General features: G+C 34.9%; 3 protein-coding genes and 1 pseudogene across 13 annotated transcripts in view; 1 reads left to right on the plus strand and 3 right to left on the minus strand.

Moving 5' to 3' along the window:
• LOC102611411 (zinc finger CCCH domain-containing protein 62-like) overlaps nucleotides 1-27,078 on the minus strand; it is a 116,978-nt gene that overhangs the window by 26,480 nt on the left and 63,420 nt on the right. The window contains exons 1-9 of one of the 11 annotated variants that reach the window (XM_052444547.1): nucleotides 2,967-3,145; nucleotides 2,784-2,851; nucleotides 2,485-2,580; nucleotides 2,349-2,375; nucleotides 2,054-2,105; nucleotides 1,704-1,815; nucleotides 1,286-1,384; nucleotides 1,073-1,200; nucleotides 451-969 (exon numbers count right to left, since the gene is read on the minus strand). In XM_052444547.1, the coding sequence (XP_052300507.1) occupies nucleotides 451-969; nucleotides 1,073-1,200; nucleotides 1,286-1,384; nucleotides 1,704-1,815; nucleotides 2,054-2,105; nucleotides 2,349-2,375; nucleotides 2,485-2,580; nucleotides 2,784-2,851; nucleotides 2,967-3,145 (1,280 nt within the window). Of the gene's footprint in view, nucleotides 1-132; nucleotides 970-1,072; nucleotides 1,201-1,285; nucleotides 1,385-1,703; nucleotides 1,816-2,053; nucleotides 2,106-2,313; nucleotides 2,376-2,465; nucleotides 2,581-2,783; nucleotides 2,852-2,966; nucleotides 3,146-27,078 lie in introns of those variants that run through there. The other 10 variants (XM_052444546.1, XM_052444537.1, XM_052444538.1 and 7 more) reach the window with 10 other exon arrangements.
• On the plus strand, nucleotides 4,135-8,256 carry LOC102630688 (3-oxoacyl-[acyl-carrier-protein] synthase II, chloroplastic-like; annotated as a pseudogene).
• LOC102607484 (putative disease resistance RPP13-like protein 2) lies at nucleotides 16,032-20,194 on the minus strand. Its single transcript, XM_006465785.4, has 3 exons — nucleotides 16,617-20,194; nucleotides 16,389-16,495; nucleotides 16,032-16,289 (listed from the first exon to the last, which is right to left on the minus strand). The coding sequence occupies exons 1-2, from the start codon at nucleotides 20,010-20,012 to the stop codon at nucleotides 16,424-16,426; spliced, it is 3,468 nt and encodes a 1,155-aa protein (XP_006465848.2). The 5' UTR covers nucleotides 20,013-20,194; the 3' UTR covers nucleotides 16,032-16,289; nucleotides 16,389-16,423.
• LOC102607771 (uncharacterized) lies at nucleotides 21,878-24,947 on the minus strand. The gene is made up of 3 exons (XM_006465786.4): nucleotides 24,756-24,947; nucleotides 24,303-24,667; nucleotides 21,878-24,141 (listed from the first exon to the last, which is right to left on the minus strand). Exons 2-3 carry the CDS (start codon nucleotides 24,316-24,318, stop codon nucleotides 22,019-22,021), a joined length of 2,139 nt encoding a protein of 712 aa, XP_006465849.2. The 5' UTR covers nucleotides 24,319-24,667; nucleotides 24,756-24,947; the 3' UTR covers nucleotides 21,878-22,018.

The raw sequence follows: 27,078 nt of genomic DNA on the forward strand, positions 1-27,078 counted from the left end.
CTTGGGCTTGCACGGTGGATACAGCTCTGTATATTCCTTACGTTTTTATTATTTTTACTTCCTCTTCTTGGATTGTACCATCACTTGCCTTCTCTCAATATATATACGGACAAAAATAAAATGAAGTGAGAATCAAGATTAATTTTAGTTACCATAAATAAAGCGTTTGATTTTAAATATTTTTATTTTACAAAATTTAGAAATTTAACAAAAAATCTTTATATTCTTTTGTTGAAACAGGCAGTCATGTTCACAAGAAAACTGACTGCCATTGGGCTTACTGTCTAGAGTCCAGACAGTAAGAACTGGGCCTGCTGTAGGATGGCCCAAATAGAACAAAACGCATACAATGAGCAAAAATCAAAGCATTCAACATTGTAACCGATCTATATGTTTTTGCATATTCAGTTTCCACGCCTTTCAAACTGTCTAGGCAGCCCGTCATACCACCTGTACTCGCGTCTTTGATCACCATTGTCTCTCTGTTCATGCAAGAATTTGCAGTTGTCTCCAAAATAGCATCTTCCCTTAGGATAATATGGGCAGAGCTGTTGTTTCATGCAGCTTTGCTCCTGAGGTGGACATGTTGGAGGATGATGGTTAATGCTTTTCAATCGCTGTCTATTGATTGGAGCCTCCCTAATGCTGCTGAGCTTAACAATAGGATCCTGAGGAACCTGTGTCTGGCAATTATTCTGCATTACTGCCAATTCCTGCTCTAGCAATTGTGAAAGCAGCTTTGCTGCTTTTTTGGAATCAGCAGAAAGCTGAGGTTGAGCTGCCACCTTCCTATGATCGACTGATAAGCTTGGTTTTTGAGGTTGAACTGATAGCTGCTGAGGTCCATTCTTCATTTGATTAGAGTCCATATTTAAGGCTAGCTGTTGTTGAGACAGAATCTCCACTTTTTCTGTTGCAATTAAATTCATTTGAGACTGGCAACTTTTTGGAACCTGATTTATGGACATCCTGAAGAACAAACAACATAAGCATGTAAATCTTAAAATAACATGATTTATGGACATCTGAAAATAACATGGTTGAGTTTCTTCATTTTTATATGAAATTATACCTATTTGCTTTCAGCAATTTCCTCTTTTCCTTTCCATGGATCCGTATTTCTCTATTAGACCTTGCAATAAAACCCCTTGAGTGCTTCTCCATCAAAACCTTGTGTCTCTCCCCTTCGTCTTCCCATCTCTGACAGCAACAATATGGGCAAAGCTGGGTTAATATTTAAGAATCCACAGATAATAGGAAGAAGAAACTTCAGCTCTGTGCAAACCTGTCTCAAGGTCTGGAGACGATAAAGGTTTCGACCTTTAATTAGGAGAGGACGAAGTGGAGGGAGTGGCTTCTCCCCTTTGCTCCAAAGTACCTCTATCTGAAAGATTAGCCAAAAACAGCACTTTAATCACAATAATTATTTTGACGGAATTTAAAATACAGCATCTGCCTGTTCAAAATTTACTCCTAGAAAATTTATCTCAATTGTAGGTGAACCAACTAGAGAAATTCCATCCATCAAATTTGCTTGAAATGATCATACCGCAAAATCAAGAAATATCATTACCCTAATGCATAAACCCAGATAACTGAACAGTTTTAAGACATGACAGTTCAAGAATAGTCATAGATTTTCTATGATTAATGGCTTTCCAATAAACTCCCAAAGTCCAAATTATATAGGGCTTATGACTCACTGTAAATGTATGTTGTTGCTTGGCTGCTCCATAGCTTTCTTTCACAATGCGGCCAGCAACAATCCTTTTGCCAAATGGGGGACCACTTGCACTACAAGCTGCTATGTTAAACCTAATTAATGATGTAGAAATAAGGTAAGAACAAAACACTCAACGGTTGCAAACAACTTTGAGAAAAGAGCACAGCGATACTAGCAAATCCAAAGTATTTGTTGTCATTGTTACATTTGTAAATCAAATAATGTATTGACAGAATTAGTATTCTTTGGCAGATATTGGAGGTTAAATGCCAGTTTCATTGAACTTGTATTTTCGGCACATAAACATAGAGTCATAGACCAATAGCTTACATTTTGTAAACATTCTGTTCAAACATAACAACGTCACCTGTGCAAGCGTCACCTGCATTCAGTACGTATCAGGGTAATGAGTACAAACACAAAATAAAAGTAGGGTTACTAGAACTACACTATACTAGTATCAGGGAGGAAGGCTGGAAGAGGTGTGTGCATTCTAATGCATTATAAGCAAATCAACCAAAGAGTGTTACAATGAACTGACATTTTTTTCAGACCCGTAAATCTAGTAAATTAATGAATCAAATTTGTACCTTTACAGTCCAAAACAAAGCTAGAGATTGGGTACCTTCTCTCTCCACCACCATTTGAGATTCTGAAAAGTATCAAAAGATTACAAAAAGGAAAATCAAAGTGTTATAGGTCTTAAGTGAAATTATTAGTTCACGAAAAAAGTTGAAATTACTCTAGATGCTCCTTTATACGCTGAATAAGTGTGGGTTTATTGCCCGTCAATCTCAATCCATTGTTCCTCAAATAAACTTTACATTGCTCCACTTTCAATTTCTCTTGCTGCCCGGCTGCCACCACAATTTGAAAGCAGCCAAAAACACTAAAAACCCAGTTAAGTGATCATTAAAGTTTGAAGATTTATAATGCACGAACAATGGAATCCTGTCTAAACTAATCATGTATTTGTCCAAAATTCAAATTTTTGTTAAAGCAATATCCTTACCCATTACAAAAGTTCTGATTTTAACTTGCAACAAATAAATAAATATACCTTCAATGATCTTCTGGATTACTTTTTCTTCAATTTCATCAACACCCACATCCAAATCTTTGCCAATACTAGACATGAAAAAATAAATAAAAAAGAAAAGAAAATCTATTATTAGAACAAGGCCAAGATAAAAAGGGAAAAAAAATTATCTTTATTTAAATATCGTTGAAATAAAAATCTAACCGAGACTTGGACTTTTTCCCAATTGAGAGCTTTGAGAAGGTGGCATGGGTGTCCTCAAGAGGGCTGTAACTCGGGTCTAAATCCGAATCATAGCCCAGGTCGGACCCTCCACTGTCGGTGCTGTATTCATCATCTCCTTCTTCGATGAATATTACTTGCTCAGACTCAGGAGCTGCCATTGATTCGCTACTCTTTTGCTTTCTTCTGGTTTTTAAGGTAACAACTTGCTTTCGCTTTTTGAAATCGAATTGCCGGAATGAAAGGAAATTTTCGACCAAAAACAGAAGTAAATATGGCCGTTGAGGATTTGAAAATTTGAAGTTTGTGCAGAATGGATCAATTATATAATTAAATCGTTTCGGCGGATTGTTTTGATTGATTAGATTTTTTTATTATTATCTAATTAACAATGCTGCTTCGATTAAAAAAAAAATTGCGTTACAAGGTTTTCACAAGAAAATAGAAATATTAAAATATTAAAATATCCTTTATTGTATTGTAAGTTTCTCACAATTACTTCGACATTACTAACTTCACTCGGGCACAGTTCGAATGAGTCTGAGTGCACCTGGTGCCTATGTTCAGTGGAGAAATCGTTAGAAATTTGGATCTAATATTGATTTCTCCGTCTTTATCTTCTAATAATTTTTTATCACACTGTATTTATAATTTGAGTGTCTAAATTATATAATTGTATTAGAGTTATTCTTTAGTGTAAACTTGCTTATCAAAATATGAATATTAACGTCGGTGTTGTAAAAAGATTTTATAATATTATATTATCAAAATCTATTACAATATTTTAAAGCATTAAGTGTAGAATATGTGGATGTTCGCACCTAAAAATTATTTAATTATAACATGCGTAAAATTCTATATGAGTAATTTAGAAATTATTCCACAAAAGTTGGAAGTTCAATTTTCAACAGGAAATGACTAGTTGTCTACTCAAGCACCAGTATTTCAACAACGTAATTACTTCTATAATTATGCATGAGCCATCTTAATTTCTGCTATATCAATATAAGAAAATTTGTTTACAGTAATGTCAATGGGGATTGCTAAAAACGTGTCATCAAGAATATGACTGAAGATAAGCTCAATTAATTAATATACAGTCTGTGGCTCTCAATAATACAATAATGAACTTACTTCAGCTTTAATGATTATTACCATTATCTATGTGAGCTCTACTCTGATCATATCATTTCATCTGGTGATCATTTGGAGGCACCTCTCTCTCTCTCTCTCTCCCCCCCCGACATATTTGCTTTTGTTTTGTTGTCGTTTTCTTAAAATGGAAACTGCTTCTTTAGCATCTCCTCTTTGTACAAACCCTGCAGCTAATTATCGAAATGACCATGCTTTAAAGTCCTCTGTTGAAATCTCCGAAGAGACACAAGAAACTCACATGAAGATGCAACATTGGGAGTACTTTCTGTATTCGGAATGGTTTTTCGAGTAAGGAAATTTTATCCCATGCGGTCATGTTATTCTTCTCATCAGCCCAATTTCTTACTGGGATTATTTTGTTATGCTTGTAGGAAAAACAATGGCGGTGTCTGCTGCACAATGTAAAAAGGAGCTCGTCATAACAAAGAAAAAAGAAACTGGAGAAAGGAGAATTGTTGTGACTGGGTTAGGTGCTGTAACACCACTTGGTGACGATGCACATTTGTTTCACACCAGCCTTCTTGAAGGGGTTACTGGGATAAGTGATATACAGGGCTTTGATTGTTCAGAATTTCCCACTGTATGTCTAAATCTTGTGTAAATTTCATTATCATAACTGAGTTTGTGTACAAAGCTATTGGATGATGCTATTCTCAAATCTTTAACAGAGAATTGCTGCAGAAATCAAATCTCTCTCAATAGATGGCTGGATCTCACCAAAAATTGCGAAGAAAGCAGACAAATACTTGATTTATGCTCTCGTCGCTGGCAAAAAAGCCTTGGTAGATGCTGGAATTACTGAACAAGTTAGCGGAGAGTTGGATAAAAGTAGATGTGGGGTTATAATTGGGTCTGCCATGGGAGGCTTGCGTGTAAGTGAGCTTTGAGCTTTGAAAACAAAAGTTAGTTAGGAGTGGCAAGTATTATGGCTTGCTTATAAACAAGAGCATGTAGCCTTACTCGCATGTTGTAATGATTTTCTGGCTTTTGAATAGGTTCTTAATGATGGATTTGAAGCAATAAAAGTTTCGTATAAGAAGATGAGTCCCTTTTACATACCTTATTCATTAACCAATATGGCTTCAGCTGTCTTAGCAATGGATTTGGTAAGCTCATAAGATAGCTTTGTGGCCTGTTGAAAAAAAAAAACATTTATGCAATCTTAAACTGATTTGAAATTGACATGCTTCCAATTATGTGCAGGGATGGGCAGGTCCAAGTTATTCAATCAATACAGCTTGTGCATCGAGCAACTACAGCATACTTAATGCAGCTAGTCACATAATCAAAGGTGACACTGTAAGCAACTCGCCTTCATCTCAAGCTGTCATTACTTAAAGCTAAGAACATCAATTAGGATGTTACATTGGAGAAGTCTTAGTTATAAGATACAACATGATACATATTTGTTGCAAAATATGCAGGACATTATGCTCTGTGGTGGTTCAGATGGGATGATTATTCCATCAGGTACAGTTAACATAGCCATTGCATTTTGGAGTAGTTTTGTTTTACTGATTATTTATTGGAATCTCAGGCATAGCCGGTCTTATCGCATGCAATGCTCTTTCGCAAAGAAATAGTGATCCAACCAAAGCTGCACGCCCATGGGACGCTGTAATCGTTTCAACTCTTCCCTCTCTTCTTGTTGAATAACTTTCTATTATAATAAGGAATAAATGATTTGGCAATACATATTTTGATTACACAACGAGCAGGATCGCGATGGATTTGTTATGGGAGAAGGAGCTGGGGTTTTGCTTTTAGAAGAGCTGGAACATGCTAAGGTTAATTACTAGCAGAATCATCACTTTTTACGATTAACTATAGGGCATTATTTCCCACTCACGCACTCATGTATTTACACTCAAATAATTCGACAGAAAAGAGGGACAAATATTTATGCAGAGATTCTGGATGGAAGCTTAACTTGTGATGCTTATCACATAACTGCGCCTCATCCTGAGGGTTAGTACATAGGCTTTCTAAAATTCCCACTATCCACATCTATTTGAGTTTATTTCTGCTGGAGCAATATACATATGTTTTTGAAATCAGGGGTGGGTATGGTATCTTGCATGGAGAAGGCTTTAGCTAAATCTGGGGTTGCCAAAGAAGATGTGAACTACATTAATGCACATGCTCCATCAACTAGACTAGGTGATCTGAGAGAATATCAAGCTGTAATCCGTTGTTTTTGAAAGAATCCTGAGGTAAAAATTGAAGCACATTGCCACTTAAATTTAGTTAATTATTATATACTTAGATGCTATTAAAGCTAGCAAAACGGATCATTGGATTGTGTTCATGTTATATAAGTTTTGTGTCGTGTTCAATTTAGGTTAACTCAACCACAATCTATTTAATAATCGTGTCAAAATATTGAGACCGTAACCTGATATAGAAATTAAATATATTATTAAGAGCTCAGTCAATATCTATATATCTATTTAACAAAATTTACATCAAACATTTACATACTGTCGTGTGTGTGTATACATATCTACCAAAATATTACATATTTATAGTATTGAAGTTCAAAATCTTTATAAAATTTTATAAATGAAGCAATGTGTATCTGTTCATCATTCTAAAAAATAAAAATAAAAATAAAAAGAGAATCATGTTTAAAATTTGAATTTTGATAATAAGAATCTACAAATTAATTAAGAATAGAAAATATAATTGTGTCATTGATTGAGTAAATGAGTCAAGAATTTTAACCCTAATTTGACAAGGAAAAAAATTGTATCGACCCGAATGCAACCCATTTGATAACCGTGTCAAATTTGATGACTGATACCTATTTATTTGTGTCGTGTTCGTGTCGGATAATCGGATCGTGTCAAATTTTCCCATATTATGCTTCATTTGATTCCAACATTTTGCAGCTAAGAATGAACTCTACAAAATCCTTGATTGGCCATCTACTTGGAGCTTCAGGTGCTGCGGAAGCTGTTGCCACAATCAAGGTGAATAGCTTCTGTTTTCTCTGCATCCATGGTGTGATTGCATAGATCACTCGAATATTAGAAAATGAGCATACTCATTCTAGAGTGCTGGCCACAATAATTGAAACCTTACGGATTGACAGAAGGTATATTTACAATATGAAGGCGCTATTGGTACAATATCCTCCACTATATGTTGAAAACTTAATATAGCTTTTAATTATAGTTTAACTTTATTTGGTTGCTCACTCCAAGTTTTACATAATACAATATCACTGTTGGGTCAGAAATGAAAACTTAGGGGCAGATCAGAAAAAATTTGAAAACATGAGGCTTTTCAATAAAAGTCGGGTTGGGAGTGTTATGCGGTAGTCATTCTCGCGAGAGAATCGCGTATATGTTTCTTGTAAAATGTCATGGTTTTTAATAGGATATAGAAAGAAGGTGGCCAACCCAAAAAAGAAAAAAAATTTCTTGAAAATCACTTAAGAAAGTGTTAGGTTTGGGGACATATCATGTTTGTTTTTTGAATAGGATTTTTTCCTTTTTCTGCAGGCAATACAAACTGGATGGATACATCCAAACCTAAATCTGGAAAATCCTGACAAACATGTGGTATGCTTCTTGAATTTAAAATGGAAATATTTTCAAAAAAGGTTACTGCTTTTTCACAAGATGTCTCTCCTGATTCAGGACGCAAAAGTACTAGTTGGCCCCAAGAAGGAACGTTTGGACATAAAAGTGGCGATGTCCAATTCATTTGGCTTTGGTGGACACAATTCATCCATCTTATTCGCTCCTTTTAAAGGAAATTGATTATGGCTAAAGAAAAAACCCTGACCACACGCGTGGGATGTTAGTCAATTTACAGCAATTAATTAACATCCAAATCCAAGTGCGTGCATTGTGGAACTCTGCCAAGACGTATATTTTGTATTGGCATGACATTTGGGTATTGTTCTAAGACCACTCCGTTTGATATGTATCAATTATTATGATGCCGCAGTTTAAAAAGACACGCATGTTGATCGATCCTTGTGAGATGAGAAATAAAAGTTGAGATTTTGATGTCTCTAAAATTTAACACACTTTTCAAACCAAATGATATTTGTCTATTATCTTTCTAGTTTCATCATCCAACTGAACTGAACCATATATTTGATTTTAGAACGAGGTAATCCATACCAAAGGTAATAATAGTCAGAGGTGGCATAGCCGTGATGGTGAAATTTTTGTCATAAAAAAATTTAGGATAAAATTTGGTAGACCAAAAACTAATTTTTGGGTTAAATTATTAGCATTCTTTCTTTAATCTCATTAAATTCTTATTTTGTTACAATTACATATAAGGATAAATATAAATAAAATTAAAACTACTTATATTTTTACTCTCTCACTTAAATTTATTTTATTTGTGAAATATATTATGATTTTTTCTCTCTTCTCAATCTATATAATTGATTCTTGCACAAACTTAAAATATTTATTTTTTATATTAATTATTTTAATTTTTGGGAAGCTTTTTTTTTTTTGGTTTTATTGAGAAAGAAAGTATGAATAGTATAATAGAGATATCAAGATTTGAATAGAACAATACTGTAAAAGAAATTTAATTGTGAGAAAGTTACAGAAAAGTAAAAGTTTTACAAATGAAAAGAGTCTTTTCTTGGAAAAAGAAAAGGAAAAAGTATTTTTGACATTATGTGGAGGATTTGTAGAGGTGGCCTCAGTTCAACTCTTAATTTTCTCTCGGAATAAATTTCTCTTTACCAAAATTTAAGCGAGAAATTGGAAACTATTAATTAAGAATATAAAAATTATAAATGAGTTAATCTCAATATTATCACTATTTAAACATGTGGCATAACATTTTATTTGGGATGTTTAAGCATTATTATTATTATTATTTGGGTGCTTTATTAGCATGGATTTGTTGATTTACGTGTGAACTAATTAACTCAAAGTCGAAAGGACCAGACGTCTCAGCCTCTAAGACTTCAATGCACATGCCAACGTTATTTCTCTGATATTTTCTGATTGCTCGTTAGAGTCATCAATTCATTATCTACTAAGCTATCAAGAACCTCCGGAGCTTCTGCTGCTTTTATTTCAATTCCAGTTATCAAGCAGTTCAAGACACGTTTTGTTTTAATTTCGTTCAATGGCAGCTTCTTGTCTTCCTTGTACATGGCTTCCTGCTTTCGAGCTCGACCATGCTTTAGAGCCCCTTCTGTTGCGGTCTTCGAAGAGACGCATGAAGCTCATATCGCCATTAAGTTGCAACAACAGTAACAGTACTAGTTTTGGTATTTGCAATGGCTTTTTGAGTAAGCAATATTATTATAATGAATGGCCGCCCTCTTTGGCCTTCTATGAATGTAAGTGAGATTGTAATATTTTATGGTTTGAAATTTAGAAAGAAAACGGTTAATCATTTTTAGATAAAACGGCTAGCCGTTTTCGTCCAGAGATTAGGTTTTGGATTTTACAGAAAACGGCTTGCCGTTTTCTGATAAAGCGGCTAACCGTTTTCGTCCAAAGAGCATGTTTTCTGTTCTACAGAAAATGACTAACCTTTTGGAGAAAACAGCTAACCATTTATTTCCAGAGAGCAACTTATTTTGATATTTTGGAATAAAACGACGAGCCATTTTCTTCCAGAGAGTGTGTTTTCGCGTCAACTGAAAAAACGATTAGCAGGCTTAAAAATTTCAATTGTGAATGGATGCAAATTTCAAACTAAAAGAGTGTTTGAAAAAATACCATTTCTAATGGTTGTATTCTTTCAAATAAACATCTTCTTCATTAAAATAGATACACACATTAGATTAATATCAGATTTTTACAGATTTCTTTTGTGTTCTTGGAATACAATCTTATTTGCTAGAGATTGTATTCAGGATTTATTATATCTTGGGGGTAATTTGCCATTAAAACTCTATAGCAAACCAAGATTGGTGAGGGCAAATAAAATCTTAAAGGAAAGTGTGTAAACACGTCTCAAATCCTATCAAATTCTCTTACTATTATTTGCCTCCATATTTGAAAATCCACCAACAGTCTTTAAGGTTTTAATGTTACATGGAGGCTGAGAAGAATTTGACTTCATTTCTTAATCCAAGTGTCCATCTCGATCGTTTTGATGGCACTAATTTTACTCACTGGAAGGGAAAATTGTTCTTCCTTCTCACTGTTATGAAAATTGCACATGTTCTTGATCCAAAATTGGAATCATTTCCAGAGCCAAAAGAAAATGATACCGAAGTTGTTAAAGTTGCAAGGAAAAAGCGTGAAGATGATGAATTGATGTGTCGGGATCACATACTCAATACGCGTTCTGACAGGCTCTATAATCTTTACAATTCCATGACTTCTCCGGTGGAAATTTGGAAGGCTCTTGAGTACAAATATAAAACGGAGAAGGAATGTACTGATAAATTCCTTATCTCTAAATATTTTGAATTTATTATGGTAAACACAAAATTCATTCTTGATCAAATACATGAGTTACAAATTATAGTTGTAAAGCTTCGAGAGTTAAAAGTTGAAATTTCTGAATCATTTCAAGTTGGGGCTATTATTGCTAAATTGCCTCAAAGTTGGAATGATTGTAAAAAGAAACTCCTTCATAGTAAAGAGAACATAACTTTAGAAGAATTACAAAAACACTTGGTAATCAAAGAAGAGACTAGGTCTCGCGAATCCAAGGATAAGAATGATTCTACTAAGGTTAATGTTGTTGAAGCTAGTAAATTTTCAAAGGATTTCAAAGTCAAGAATGACAAGAAATTTAAGAAGTCCAACACAAAAAAAAAATTTCTGGAAATTGTTTCTTTTGTGGCAAGAAAGGCCATCGCCAAAGTGATTGCAGATTCAATAAGAAAAATGAAGAAGTGAATTCCCATAAAGCTAATGTTGTTGAAGACAAATATGAAGAGATTTGTGCTATGGTTTCTGAAATGCAAATTGGCATGATTACTGAAACCAATATGGCTGAAACTAAGTCCTACGATTGGTGGCTTGATTCGGGTGCAACCATTCATGTTTGTAATGATTAGAAATTTTTCTTATTGTACAAAGAAGAAACGGAAGGACAAAAGGTTTTCATGAGGAACAATGATGCAGCCATAATAGCAAGGAAATGAGTAGTTGAGATTAATTTTACTTCTGGAAAGAAAGTTACATTGTATAATATCTTTCATGTACCTTCCGTTAGGAAGAATCTTGTTTCTGCTAGTTGTATGTGTAAGCATGGGCTTAAGATTGTGCTTGAGGGTAATACTTGTATTATCTCAAAGAATGGAATATTTGTTGGGAAAGGGTATTCTTGTGATGGAATGTACAAACTCAACATTAATAATAATGATATCAATTTAGCTTATATGTTGAGTCTTGTGATTTTTGGCATGCTAGATTAGCACATTTGAATTTTAGATCTTTGAAATACATGTCTAAGCATGGTTTGATTAATTTCAATGATGTTAAAAGTCATAAGTGTGAAATCTGCATCCAAGCTAAATTAACTAAGAAACCTTTTTCCTAAAGCCGAACGAAATACTCAAATATTGAATTTAATACATACTGATATTTATGAGTATAATGACATTTTAATAAGAGGAGGTAAGAGGTACTTTATCACTTTTATTGATGATTGTTCTAGATACACTTATGTGTATTTACTTAGAACAAAAGATGAAGCTTTTAATAAATTTAAAATTTTCAAAGGTGAGTTGAGAACTAAAAAGATAAGAAAATCAAGATGGTTCAAAGTGATAGAGGTGGTGAATATTTCTCAATTGAGTTTGATAATTATTGTGAAGAATTTGGAATTATTCACCAAAGATTAGCTCCATTTACTCCTCAACAAAATGGTTTAGCTGAAAGGAAGAATATGATCTTTACGAATATAATTAATTCCATGATCCTTAATGCAAAACTACCAAACAATTTGTAGGGCGAAGCATTACTCACTGCATGTCTTATTCATAATAGAATCACATCTTTGAAAACACATGTATCTCCTTATGAAATTTGGAAAGGAAGAAAACTAAATTTGATGTATTTAAGGGTCTGGGATTGTTTAGCTTTTTATAAAATACATGATCCTAAATCATCAAAGTTAGGTGCTAAAGGTATGAAAAGTGTTTTTGTAGGATATGCTGAAAATTCCAAGGCTTGATTGTTAAATATAGATTCTAATGTGATTGTGAAATCTAGAGATGTTGAATTTATTGAAAATAAAATTTCAACATGATTCAAATATTGAATTAGAATCAATCATTAATCAACCATGTGATAATACACCTGGTACCTCCATTAATAATAATAAAAGGAAAGAGTATATGACATCTTTCGAACTAATGAGGAGTCAATGTGAAAAGAAATAAAAGAGTTTAGCTCTGGATTTTATTTCATCACAAGCATTACTCTTCTTAGTTGAAGAGGATAGAAATAATGTACTTAACAAAGTACCATTATTGTTAAATGTTGAAAATGATCCAAAGACATTTAGCGAAGCTGTGTCTTCTAGAGACGCTTCCTTTTGGAGAGAGGCAGTAAATGATTAAATGGATTCGATCATATCAAATCAAACATGGGTCTTGGTTGATCTTCCTCCAGGATCTAAACCAATTAGCAGCAAATGGGTGTTTAGAAGAAAGTACAATAGTTATGGTTCTTTGCAAACTTTTAAGGCTAGATTAGTAGCCAAAGGGTTTAAGCAAAGAAATAGTATTGATTATTTCGATATATATGCTCCAGTGGCAAGGTTAACATCTATAAGAGTGCTATTTGCAATTGCTTCATTGAACAATTTGTATATGCATCAAATGGATGTTAAAATCGATCTTCTTAATGGTGATCTTGATGAAGAAATTTATGTGGAACAAACTTAGGGATTTGTTTTGCCTGGAAATGAGAAAAAGGTATGCAAGTTAGTCAAGTCGCTTTATGGTTTAAAGCAAGCACAAAAACAATGGCATGAGAAGTTTGATTCGGTAATTTTATTTCATAGTTTTAAGCATAATAAGGATGATAAATGTATATATTTTAAATTTACGAATGATTTTGGTGTGATTATATGCTTGTATATTGATGACTTGCTTATATTGGGAACAAATATGCGAGTAAATGATACAAAGAAGTATTTTACTTCACAATTTAAGATGAAAGATCTTCGTGAAGTAGATACTATCTTAGGTGTCAAAGTGAAGAAATATAGTGGGGGTTACTCGTTGTGTCAATTTCATTATATAGAGAAAGTGTTTCTTAAATTCAATTATTTGAAATTTAAAGAAGCTAATACCCATTATGATTATAGTATTAAATTACTAGAGAATTCAGGCCGAGCAGTAGCACAACTAGAATATGCCAGTAATGTTGGTAGCGTGATGTATGCTATGTATTGTACAAGGCCAGATATAGCCTTTGCAGTTTGTAAAATGTCAAGATTCACGAGCAACGCTAGTGTTGAACACTGGAAAGCAATTAGTAGGATACTTGGTTATCTTACAAAGGACCATTAATTTGGGCTTATTTTATAGTGATTATCCTAAAGTACTGGAAGGATATTTAGATGCTAATCAGGTAACCAATACAAGAGATAATAAATCCACTTCTGGTTGGATTTTTACAATTGCTGGAAGAGCAATTTCTTGGGCTTCAAAGAAACAAACATGCATAACTCACTCAACAATGGAAAGTGAGTTTATAACACTTGCAACTGCAGGCAAGGAAGCAGAATGACTGAGAAATTTGTTATTTGATATAATGTTGTGGCCACAACCGATGCCATTTATTTTTTTGTACTAAGCTAGTGAAGCTACATTGTCTAGAGCTTATAATAAAGTGTATAATGGAAAGTCTACATATATTAGATTGAAAACAACAATTAAGAGATAGATTAAAGGCTGTAACAGAAGATTAAAGAGAAGATATCAACAAGACTAAGCAAACTTTAGTTTTTCTTCTTCTTTTCTTGTTTTCTAGTTAATTATGGAATATATTGAATGGTTATAACAATTTTATTTATTGTTCTATTACAAATCATGAATTGAATTGGATTGTGGTTGAGTGATAAACGATTTTAATAGATATTTGACTGACATATGTATGTTACTCTGTATTTGCTACAACAGTTTGTCTTAATTGTCTTTATTTTAATTTCCTATTTCAGCAGACCACCCATTTATTGGATACTAGCTAGAAATAGCCTAAAAAAAGTCTGACTTAGTCGATTAAATTAAGATAATACTTGGTTTTAGATTGAGTTTCCTAAGTTGAGAAAATCTCAATTTGAATAAGGTCATACTTAATATAAAATTAGTGAAGAACTAGACATAAAGATTAGGAATACCAAAAGGTTAGGTCGGGCTCGGGCTTGGCCAAGCCCTACCCGACCCGATAAAAAAAAATAAAACCCGACCCTAAAAAAACCCAAAAAATATTTAGTTAAGGTCGGGCCTGGCCAGACCCGAATTGGGTCAACATCGGGTCGGGCCCAACCCAACCCTACCGAAATAGTTAATCCTCCCATTTCCCACCACCATTTCAACTAATTCGGCAATTCCTCAACCATTTCAAACACAATTCAATTCCACTTTCCACAACCATTTCAACCCCACACACAATGTAATTCTACAACCATTTTATTCATATACAATTCAATTTAACAACCCAACATAAAAAATAAAAAATAAAAAAACTCATGTCTTATACAAATAAAAACACACAATTTAGTTCAACAACCCAACAGTAAAAAAAAATGTTTTATACAAATAAAAAACTCATGTCTTATAATTCATAAAAACTTATAATTCATAAAAACTCATAATTCATAAAAACTCATAAAAATACACAATTTGTTCGGGCCTTAAAAGTTTGACCCTAACCTTAAAATTTCGAGTCAAAACCCTAAAAATTAAGTTTGAGTCAATCGGGGCAAAAATATGATCGGGCTAAATTGCCAAGCCTAATAAGGATTCACTATGTAGGATAAACGAATTCAAGAACATTTAATGTTATATCTAATATTAGCATAACAATTAGTCATTGTTAAGTTATGTTAGGTATAAGATATCTAACAGGCGATAGCTGAAAATGCATAAGAGATTCTACTCAGTGCTGTAATAGATGATGTAGCAACGGTATTGTAATTGAAAAAATAGTCAAAATCATCAAGTGGGTTTATTAACTCAATTACTCATTTTCCATTAATTACATCCTTGTGTTTAACGTGAAAATTTTCTTCATTGTATTTTATTTGTTTCCTTTTTATTTTAATTAGTTTGTTGATTTTATTAATTGTCTTATTTTAAAATAGAACAAAACTACACTGTTAAGATTATTGTAGCAAATCTGATAACATCAATCCATGTAGAGACGATCTAAATACTAATTAGTATATTACTTATTGTGTATACTTGCACATTGACACCTATAGCAAGTCGCACGCCAAGGTTGTTTGACAATGTTAAAGATATTCAACTCCATAGTCATATTGCCAAAAAACAATTACATATTTCCAGTCTTGCATTAAATATGAGCATCATCAGTTGCCAAGAAAGGTCGGTCTAGGATAATAGGGTTGTGCTTTTTTGAATCCTATATTAATTAAGTGTCAATCATAATCAATGAGCACATCCTCTATAATACCGCGAGATATTTTCATGGATCAATTTGCAAGTTATAACCCAACTGGAGTTAGATGTAATATTCCCGGTCCAAGTTTCACAAGTCCAACAAAACATTCTCAAATGTGTGATTTACTATATCACATGAGATAGTAGGACAACCTAGGTCTTTGTATTTTAAAGAAATTTTATGTTAAAGTATGAAGCTAATGTTTTCTGTTAAAAATGCCTTCTTTTGAACATAAATGTTTCTAAAACGATCAATAAGTACACAAATGGACACAGGAAATTATCACAATTTTGGACCGGAGTGAGGAAAGATAACAACTCGATTTCAATTTTAGGTCCAAACACCCTCCAACTTTCCAATATATTACAATACAGTAAGGAAATTACAATAAAAGCAGTTGCTTTGACGAGGCAATGCCAAAGGTGCTGATTATTCTTCACAGACAACAATCACAAGACATAAAACTTCAGTACTATACTAAAATAACATCCTCACAAACTTTAGCACCAATGATCCCTTCATGCCATTTCATCCATGTGCAATTTATGACAGGTTGCAGCTACAATACAATGATAAACAAAATTACATCAAAGAAATAATAATATCAGAATTGATGACAAATTATCTCATTTTTCTGCAAAATGACTGGATTCTGTACCTACTGCCGACGCCAAAGAAATGAACAGGAATTTGTCAGTTACTCTCAAGAAGCAACTTGTGATGCCTTGCACTGGATTCCGTTTCACCCCAATGCCTGTTTTTACCCTATAATAGAAATACAACCATTGAATCATGCTTACCGAAAGTTCATACTTTCTCAGAAAAAGGGAAAGTAAACATGAGATTATGTAACAAGTAGGTAGACAAGGAAAACTATAAAAGTCACCTGTGGAGGATTGATTACAATTTTGACAGTCTTGGCCATGCTTCCTCTAACTTCATATTCGAAACTTTTTTTCATATCGGTTAGGGTTAGTTCCTTCAAGGTACTCAACTTTTCAAGTTCAATAGGCTTCTTCATTTTTTTGCAACATCTAATCTCTAATTCTCTTAGTTCAGGCATGGCTTCTTTACCAATAGTCCACTCTCGCAACTCCTTCAGCACCCATAACTTCAATACACGGAGTTTTGGAAATCCACCATCGCCACAAGTCATTTCTTCCCCCATGAAAGAATGAGCAAAAAGCCTGAGAATGTTCAGTTCTTTTAGCTGTCCTAGCACTGGCATTGGGTCTTCCGATAGGTATGACAATGACAAAGTAAGGATTCTGAGATTTGGTGGAAGCTTGTCTAGTTTAAGTGGTTCTGGTAACTTTCCAAGCAAATACAACTCATTCAGTGCCCTGTGATTATTCAGGGGTCCAATAACAAGGTCCGAGGGTTCACCAAAATCATTTAGTGATCTCAACCTTAAAGACTCAAGACTTATCAGGTCTTGAATCCACTTAGCTATCTGCCCAAGCGATGCAATATGGCAGGTCAGACCCAATTTCTTAAGACCCCTCAAGCTTTCCAACCAATTCAATGGAGGGCTCTTGTTGCCGATTAATAAGGACCACAATGTCTGAAGGTTGGTTAAAGAATATTTGACAAATGGCTTCTGAACTGACATTTGCAAATAAATATCATTCATATAGAGATGCCTAAGTGTCTTTACCTTCCAGATTGACTTAGGCAATGAGGTTATATTAGTGTGCTTCAAATCTAAAGTCTCTAGGCAGGGAAGATCACCTACTGACTCTGGAATTGAATCAAGAAAAGTCCACCTCAGACCAAAATACCTCAGAAGCTGCAGCTTTCCTACTGTTTCTGGTAGCACTGGTTTGTAAACACCTTCAAGATCAAGCACTCTGAGCAATCTGTAGCCTCTTCTATTGATCATCTTGTTAAGCAAATTACCTACTTCATCTGCAGGTTTATCTCCCATTCTCTTGTCGAAAGATAAATAAGAATGCAGACATTCGATGTATTCATCTGGAGGAACACTGTCATTCTGGTTGTATAAATGCTCTGAAAGCCTGCGGATGCATAACTCTGGTAAACTGGAGGTAGAATCTGATTTTGCTTTGTGATGGTGGTAAAATCCCATTTTCTCGGCATTCTGAAAAGTGTCATAGAGAGTACTTGGCACACGGCATGTTTTAGGCCTTCCATCTGACCTTCGTTTTACTACTTCGATCATGTTCCTTTGCTCCAGTTGTTCAAAATCTTTCCTTGCCCGATCTTCAGGAGTCATTTCTTCCCCTTCGCTTGGGGTCACAAATCGCTCAGCAAGCCATAACTGAAGCAACCTCCTTACAGGGATCTCATGTGATTTGGGAAAGAGACAGAGATAATGAAGACATGCCTTTAGATGCGCTGATAGATACTTATATCCCAGACCCCAGATAGATGAAGCATCCAAGTTATCTGAGGGAGGCAATTCATCCCGAGAACCAGATTGATCTTTATCTGATGCCACCTGTTCAACATGTTGAATCTGCTTTTCCTTTTTCTTTCCCCCAGGCGTGAACCCCTCAATCACCTTTTCCCAATCAGAATTTTGAATCTGCCTGTTAGTAGATAACAAACCTCCCAGCACACATATTGCAAGAGGTAGACCGCCGCATTTTTTCCAGATCTTTTCCTTGAGGTTCAATAATTCTGAAGCACGTTTCTCTCTCCCCACCTTCTTTAGGAACAATTCCCAACTCTCATCTACATTCAGTGGACGAAGCTGGAGAAGAATGATTGACGGACTGAAAGCGCGAGCAACAAAAGCTTCTCTGGTAAGTAGGATCACTCTGCTGCCACTTGATGATGTGTTGGGCGAGAAGATCCTTTGGAGTTCATACCAAGCACCAGGTAAATGGACATCATCCAACACTATCAGGTACCTCTTAGATTGAAAAAGCCGTATAAGCCTACTTTCCAATTCATTGAGCGCCAATTCTTCTGCAATCTTCACCCGTGTGACCTGTTCCAGTATGTCAATGAAGACTTTTCTCAAATCAAAATCATGAGAAACGTAAACATTAGCCCAAGCATGGTACTCAAAATTCTGCCTTATATATGAACTGTTGTAAATTGTTTCCACCAGAGTGGTCTTGCCACAGCCGGCCACACCCACCACCGAGATAAGGAAATACTTACTGCTGCTACTCATAGTCAGTTGAGCTAACCTCAACAACTGATCCTCAAGACCGACCATCTCTGCTTCCGGTCCCAAAATCTCTGCAACTGAAATATGTGGCCGAATGGTATTAACATCATCGTCATTCCCGACAACAACAGCTTCGTTTAAAGGAGATCGTGCTTTCATTTCTTTGAAGCTGAGATTCAAATCTCCTCCAAAGAAGTTCAGATTTCGATGCATTGCTGCATCAGCTTCACGAAAACTTAAAATCACCCGGCTACCACTCAGCGAGTTGGGGAAAAGGAACTTGATAATCTCCCAAATATCAGGTGTCCGGACATCAGTTAATATCACTAAGTATCTCTTATGAATCAAGTAATTATGAACCACTGTTTGCGGTGACTCGAGCGACTTCTCTTCCAGTTCCACATCAGTCGGAGCAAATTGGTTTAATATGTTGATGGCAAGTTCTCTTTTATCAAGCCTTGGAGGAACAAGAAACCAAGCACGGCATTGAAAATGATTCTTGATATCGTCACAGCTGTAGATCTTCCACAACTCAGGTGTCTCAGCAGATCCAGCCACATCCACCACCGGAATGTGGAGAGGTGAAGGGTAATCAGAGAGGATTAGTTCTGCCAAACCCTTTACTTCATCATTCAAAATAAAATCCAGCATACCAGTTTTCTTATTAGAATTAGCTGCCTCAGAAGCGTTATTGAATGCTGCATTTTCGACGGGGAGCTTCGTACTTGACCTGGTGCCCTGCAATTCAGGTTTCTTTCTTGACTTGCCGCTCGTCAGCGCTGCCGCATCTACAAGCATCGCACTTGACTCTTCTTTGATAACACCTACTAATTTCTTCATCTTATCGCTGAAACGACTTTTGATGTAGGCAGACCTCAAATCGATACCAGCTTTAACCAAATGATTCTGTTGTCGGTAAAATTCTTTTCTGATTTCCTTGAGGAATGTGTCTATGGTGTCCTCTGCAAGGTAAACAGCTCGCAGAAACTCAGGACTAAGGCCATTACCTTCTTGACCTTCCAAGGATTTCAGCTCTTTGATGGAATCTCTGACTTGGGAAGCCAGAGCCGGATCTATTATTTCCTTTTCCACCTCTCTTAGTTTCACTATCACCGGCAAAACGGTGGTTTCGACGGCCATCGATTCTCAAACTCCTTTGTGATTGCGAATAAGAATATAATCTGGTAAAACTTTTAGCTTTTTGGGAGATTAAATTCTAAAATTCCTCCCTGAATCCATAGTCTGTCCATAAGCGTGAGGTTGACTATTAAGCGGTTCTTTTTTTTAATTTTTTATTTCGAAGGGTGGACATTTTTTATCCTATTTTGTGTCTGCCATTGCGATCATGTGTTTGGTAGGAGTAAGAGAGCGGGTCCCACCGAGGGCAGTTAAAATCACCCTTTTGGCGGGCCATGACAAACAACATGAATCGAAGAAAATATAGAATACGCAATTGTTTAAATTTTCCCACAAACAATAAGGTTATGAACTTACGGTTGTTGTTTCGAGTTAGAATTTCAACCACATTCAGGGAAAAAAAATGAAAAAAGTTGGAATTTCAACTCTTGTGTGGTTTTGAATTTTTTCAGATGCAGTCTTAACTAATGTGCTGGAGTTGGCGGTTTCAACCACAATCAAGCTCTCGTTCCAAAGTATTCGGACTTCTTGGTGGCCGAAGTAATGAGAGTTAGATACTTTTGTCAAATTCATTTTCTGGAAGCTAAATTTAGCTCTAACCCATCTTTTATCTGGAGGATTATTTTGTGGGCTAGACAGGTCCTTCAAAAGGGAACAAGATGGAGAGTGAGAAGAGGAGGCGATGTTCCAATTATGGCAAGTAATTGCATTCAGGCCAATAATAATTTAGGCCTAACTTTGTTCCATCCTTACCTGCAGTTGCTAGAGTCTCAGTGCTAATTGACCCCAATCATCAGTGGAATGACAGCTTGATTGACCAGCATTTGCAAATGAGGATGCAGAGATTATATAGAGAATCCCATTACTAAGAACTTCCCAAAAAGATGAGCTACTGTGGCATTGTGATAAGAAAGGGCAATACACAGTGAGGAGTGGCTATCACTTAGCTCTCAACTTTAAGTTTGCTGCCTTCCCAACAAGTTCAACAGGTGATTCTCATGGCTGGCACACCATATGGACTCTCAACTACCAGAGAAGATCAAAATCTTTCTGTGGAGGGCTGACAAGAACTTGTTGCCAAATTCAGAAAACATATCAAGAAGGGAAACTTTGCAAGAACCAATGCGCCAAATCTGCAAAACTGGGGTTGAACAAGTGTTTCTTGCTCGAGTGAGCTAGAATTTGTGGCGGCTATCTGGCGGCCAGCATGACATGCAAGGAACAAGTTCATTTTTTTGGGACAGAAACTAAATCCCTTAATTTCAGCTGCTAAGGCTCAAGCAGTTATGGAGACTTTTCAAAGAATGCAAGCGAAGGAATAGGTGTGCACAAGAAGCACTGAAGGCAGCAAGCAGAGACAGTGGTATCCACCGCCTACAGGCCATTATAAAGTCAATTAGATGTTGTTGCCCACAAAGATCAGCAGAATAAAGGGCTAGGTGATGTCATCAGGTATTGCCATGGCCAAGTGATAGCTGCAGCACTCAAAAGCTCAAGGTTTCAGGAGAACGAATCTACAGCAGAAGCTGAAGCTGTCAAATGGGGGACGGAGGTGGCAAAAGAGGCAAGGTTAACAGCTGTGATCGTTGAAACGGATTGCAATGAAGTGGTTGGTCTAGCCAACAACAAAATCTGCAGCAGAATGGAGATCTTTTGGATTATTTCAGAAATTCAAAGATGTGAAAGAGACTTTCAAAATTTGAACATGCTCCAAGATCTTGTAATGACTTTGCTCACTCTTTTGCTAAAAGAGCCTTGAAAAGCTCTAAATCTGTCATATGGTGGATGATTTTCCAGCTAACGTAATATGTCTTTTCCCTTACATTAATGAATGACAGGATCACTTTCTTATCACAAAAAAAAAAATGTTAACAAAACCTCCAATCAAATGTAGCAAGTAGCTAATTTTAATAACTGGATACAGAACTTTGACACAAAAAAAATTCAAATATTTAATATTTCGATTCTTGAATTCATAATACTGATATGGCCGCAAGCCCTAAAAATAACTATTTCACATCCAGTTTTGCTCTAGCATGGCCTTGAGATATCTGGAACTGATCTGTCATGCCAAAATGAGCCATAAGGAGCCAGACATGAGTGAGAAGCTCTCCTCCTCGTTTTAGCTGACGTGCATGCTCACTTCCTCGACTCTGACTTGCAGCATAAGTTAACATTTCCAACCAAACATCTCTGACCATCTTCCATCTATTCTTTGAATCTGAAATTTCATTCAATGCAGATGCAACCCTGCATGCATCGAATAACACAGACTTGCTTCTGTCTCCTTTAACTTTAATGGGCAGGACTTGAGTTTTCACTTTCAGTAACATTTTGCAAGCTTGAATTCTTCTTTCCTTTCTCCGATCACAAGCTTTTGTGGCATGAGTTTGGCTCGTACAAAAAATGGACATTCGTTCTTCCCAAAAATTCTTTCCTTCAGAAAGAGTGTCTCGAAATCTAATAAGGCCTATACCAGCTGGCAATAAGGAAGGATACAAAAGTAAGAGAAACATCATGTACCTTGACAGGAGCTTGCCCATTTTTCGATTGATGTCACCTGAAATGTTGCCCCAACTACGTGAATAATAGCAAAGTTCTGTTGCAATGTGCCAGATAACAATGCTTTGATCAAATTCAACGTCCTTAATACTCCAATCAAGAGAAAGATGCTTATTATACTTTACAAGCGCAATGCTTCCCCTTTTGGTGCACAAGTCCCTAAGACTAACATTGCTTCCTATATTTTCCTTTAGTTGATCACATCTCTTCTTGACATATTTGAAGATTGACTTTTGTAAATACCTTGGCAATTCTTTGTAATTCTTGTATCGGTGCTTTTCCCATAGTTCACTGATGAAGCCGCACCTCAGGATTTTGTAGCAAGGTTTTTCTTTGAGGCAAACATGTGTAAGACTGTATTGCCCCATGGAACTTGACCACCTAGGAGGTTTAACCACTGATTCCATACAATTAATTGCTTTCAAGTATTTGCTTTTCTTTTGCTGAATGAACCACACATTGGACTGGTCTGAGAGAAGTAGAGCATAAGCTGCATATAATTCTAGAAAAATTGCCACACCTAGCAAAAGGTAAGTTATACTAATGTTCACCTTAGAATAATGCTGCTTGTCAGTAAAAGAGAAAATCCCCAGTACAATGCAGGTGAGCATAATAGTGATAAGACGGCGAACATGACCGCAAGGAGTGTAAATTACAGATGCCTTGGTGTAAAGCATATCATACATCAATCCTAGCTCGATGGCAATCACATTAAAAGCATCTTCCTGAGACATTTCCTGGAATAAAGATTGACTAATGTCGCGGTCCTGGAAACTGAGGATAAGATCTGCAAAAAGGCGCTTGAATGTCTGAAACAACCTATGAGCTATAATCAAGTTGCTGGCATCAGAAGTTGAGTCTTCTTCTCGATGAGGTATAGTTATTTCAACCTTATCTTTCACCTCTTTTGGCTCCACATAAAATCCCTCTGCATCTTTCAAACAGTACTCGTTCATGAATTTGGGATAGTTGGGACCAGGATCAGGATCTGTAAGCATAGAATCTCTAAGTTGATCCCTGCTTGCTAACCAAAGAGTACATGTCCTCTCTCCATACTTAATAAACCCAATCACAATCATTGGAATTGTAAGAAATGAAAGACGAGAGCCATTCCATGCCGTGAGAAATATGTAAAGAGTGGTCACAGTTTGGACGCCCAGTTGAAATGCATGGCGCAAGTACAATTCATTGTCTTCTACAGAGTAAGCTGTAATAGTATCAGGGCCACCCAAGTGAAGCAGAAAGAATGGTGCCCAAAATGCAGTAACTTCGTTGTTGGCGTCATCGACAGAACCTTTTTTCTCATAGATTTCACCTAGGTTATTTAAGAGTACACCAAGGGCCATGGTTGCTACGGCATCTGCAAGCAAGTAGGCACACCAAACTGGAACTTTAATCATAATTTTGGGATTACACTTCCTGCGATTGCCCATGAGAATTAGAGAGATTTGTGAGGCGAGGCTGAGGAAAACCAGTGCTCTCAGCTCCCATTCCTTCCACAAATCCTTTAACCTTTGAGGAATCACCTCCATCATCATCCTCTTTCTCGCCAAGATCAAGCTGCCGACAGCTGATAATTTACAATACAAAAATAATTGAAGATTTGATTTTCCCAGTGAATGACATAGATTAACCGTGAATGAGAGTAGTGTTTAATTTTATCTCAAATTAAAGTATACCTGATTTCGTATTAATGAAAATGCCTACGCTAGAATTAAATCAGTTACGCACCTGCTGTGAGCATCATTTTGGCTATTGCAGTTCTTGTTCTAAACCTGTTTGAACTTGAGAGAAAGCAGACGTCTTGAGTTCTAACCAAGCCGTCATGCACAGTGTCTGAACAGCAGGAGATAACGGGCCCTCATGAAACCTGCACCACAGAAGCACCTTTCCAATGTCCAATATTCAAAAATTAAATTTCAAACTGAATAATCATTTCAGGTTCAGGCGACTGTCAACTTCAACTTTCCACCGTTGCCACCACCATCAACTTCTTTTCGGGCGCTTCCCAAAACCCAGATGAGAAGAAGCTCGACAGGCTGACGGAGGTAATTGCAGCAGATACACCTTGATACTTTCAAAATTATCCCAATACCCTGAAATCAGAATTTACCAAAATTTTCATCAATACCCTCTAAAAGCTTACATAAAATTAGTAAACCATCCTCGTCTTAAAACACTTACACAACTCAAACATTCAAACACTCATACATGTTGAACTAGACATCAACACATGAGCAAATCGAGCTTGAAAAGGGGAAGCTATTGCAATTGAGAAAGAGAAGCTTGGTTCGTCGTTGACAATTGCCGACGAAATACGATTCTTTACTGCAAAATTGTTGGAATCTAACTATTTTCGAAAAGTAATTCCTTATAATTAGCTTTTTTTTTATATTTAAAGAAAAATAAAACATTTAAGATCTTATATTGCAAAAATATATTAAATTAGTTGTCGGTCTTTCATAACATATAAATTTCTAGTTGTTTGCTCCATATAAATGGTGAAATTTAATAGATTGTACAGATTATAATTTAATTGTATAATGTTGTGTAACTCACGATTTGGTCGTGTAAGGTCATGTAACATAAGATTTAAGGTCGTGTAATACACTCATATAATACACGATCATCAATCGTATATGACATGACTTTTTGTATTATTATGCGATCTTGAATTATTTATTACAGGACTTTCACGATCTTTAGTTGTATATTACATGACCTTCATGTATTATAAGACTTTCATGTATTATATGACTTTATGTATTACGCGATTACACGACCTTAATGTATTATACGGTTTTAAAATTACTCGACTTTTTTTCATTATTCATTAGAATAATTTAGTTCTTTAAACACTTAATTTGTGTTAAGAATTTATATTTGTTGCTATGTAGAAAATGTCAATGAAAATTATTTAAAAAAAGAATTGAATACATAATTATATTTGTATAAGAGATTATAAGAGATTTTAATCGAATTTCAATAAGAAGAAATTTGAGTGTAAGAACTAAGAAGACAATGAAAAGGAGTGGATTTCATGCTTTCATTTTAGACTTCATAGGCATTTATTAGGGTATCTATGAAAATAAAAAAAAGGAGAAAATATTTAAATAATTTTACAACTATTAAAAAGTATTTAATTATAAACCCCCGGGCTGAAGTCCCGTGACTCCAGCTTAGAGAGAGGATGTCAAATCAAAAGATAGCATGTGGCCCGGGCTGCTCAAATCGTCCGGCACAGAATGGTCCATTGATGGGCTAGCCCACTAGACCCGTATTTTATAATTTTAATTTTTTAATTTAGACTATTTTTCTTTTTCTTTTTATTTTTTTCACATACAATTATTTTTAAGGCATATTATTTCTTTGAACGAAATTTTAAAAATCCATTAGTTCAACTCAAGACTTTAAAGATTTTAGTGCAATAATAAAACCACTAAAGTTGCGTTTGGGGTAGCTATGCTTTTATATTAACATTTTGCAAGGGCCAATATATATGTATAAATAAATTAAGTGAATTATTAAATTTAAATAAGATAGATCATAGATGTTGATATCCAAAATAGTAACGACAGTATTAACAATAGTCATAGCCATGATAATGTAACATAAGTACAGATTATTTTTAACACAAGTACAAAGTTTTGTAATTTAAACTATATTCAACTAAAGGAACAAAATTTATTGTTTCTAAAAACTATTCAATTTTGGGAAAAGGACCACCTTGTACGAATCTTGGGAAAAAAGTAATGATCTATAGGGGACAATTTATTATAACTCAATATTATGTGATTGCTTTTAACACTTATATAACACATCATAATTGAATGTATAATTTTGATATCTTAATTAAACTCCTTTCCTCCATCTTGATTAATATTTAAATGAAAATAAAAGAAATTAGTATTTTGAAAAATTTTGACTGCAAAGTATGTGTAATGCTTTTTTACATTTTTAAAAATAAAATAAATATAATTACTATAAAATAGCCCCTTTTTTAGATTTTGACCCTTCTTCTCTTCTTATTTTTTTTTGTCTTCTTCTTCTTATATTTCTTTTTTTAATATTTATAAAATATTTATTATTATTATTATTATTATTATTGTGTTATCGTAAATAAATAAAAAGGTTATTATCGTTTCACTATTTCAAATATTGTAAAATATCAAATGAGTACAAAAAATTATTGTTTCTTATTATTTTACTACTACAGCTTTGCAAAGTCTTTTATTTTACTACTTTTTTGTTAAAATTGTTAGTTGACTAGTTAAAAAGTAATTTTGTCTGTTATGGCAAAACAAACAAATAGAGGTATCAAATAGTAGACAAAAAATCATATTATGCCCTTAAATTATTAGATAATAGTTTTAACTATTGATTTATGAATAATCTTTAATTTATTATAACTATAAAATAGCGAATTGACCAAAAAAAAAAATCCTTGGATACTTTGTTAAAAAGAAATACAATCTATTTTCAACAAAAAAAAAAAATTAAAGCTTAT

Source organism: Citrus sinensis, chromosome 7 (genome assembly GCF_022201045.2).
Source record: "Citrus sinensis cultivar Valencia sweet orange chromosome 7, DVS_A1.0, whole genome shotgun sequence".
NCBI lineage: Eukaryota > Viridiplantae > Streptophyta > Magnoliopsida > Sapindales > Rutaceae > Citrus > Citrus sinensis.

Coding starts and splice junctions, on each gene's coding strand:
- LOC102607484 (XM_006465785.4), bottom strand. CDS start 20,012: ATGGCCGTCGAAACCACCGTTTTGCCGGTGATAGTGAAACTAAGAGAG. Junction 16,496..16,616: donor TTGTAATCAATCCTCCACAG/GTGACTTTTATA, acceptor TTTCTATTATAG/GGTAAAAACAGGCATTGGGG.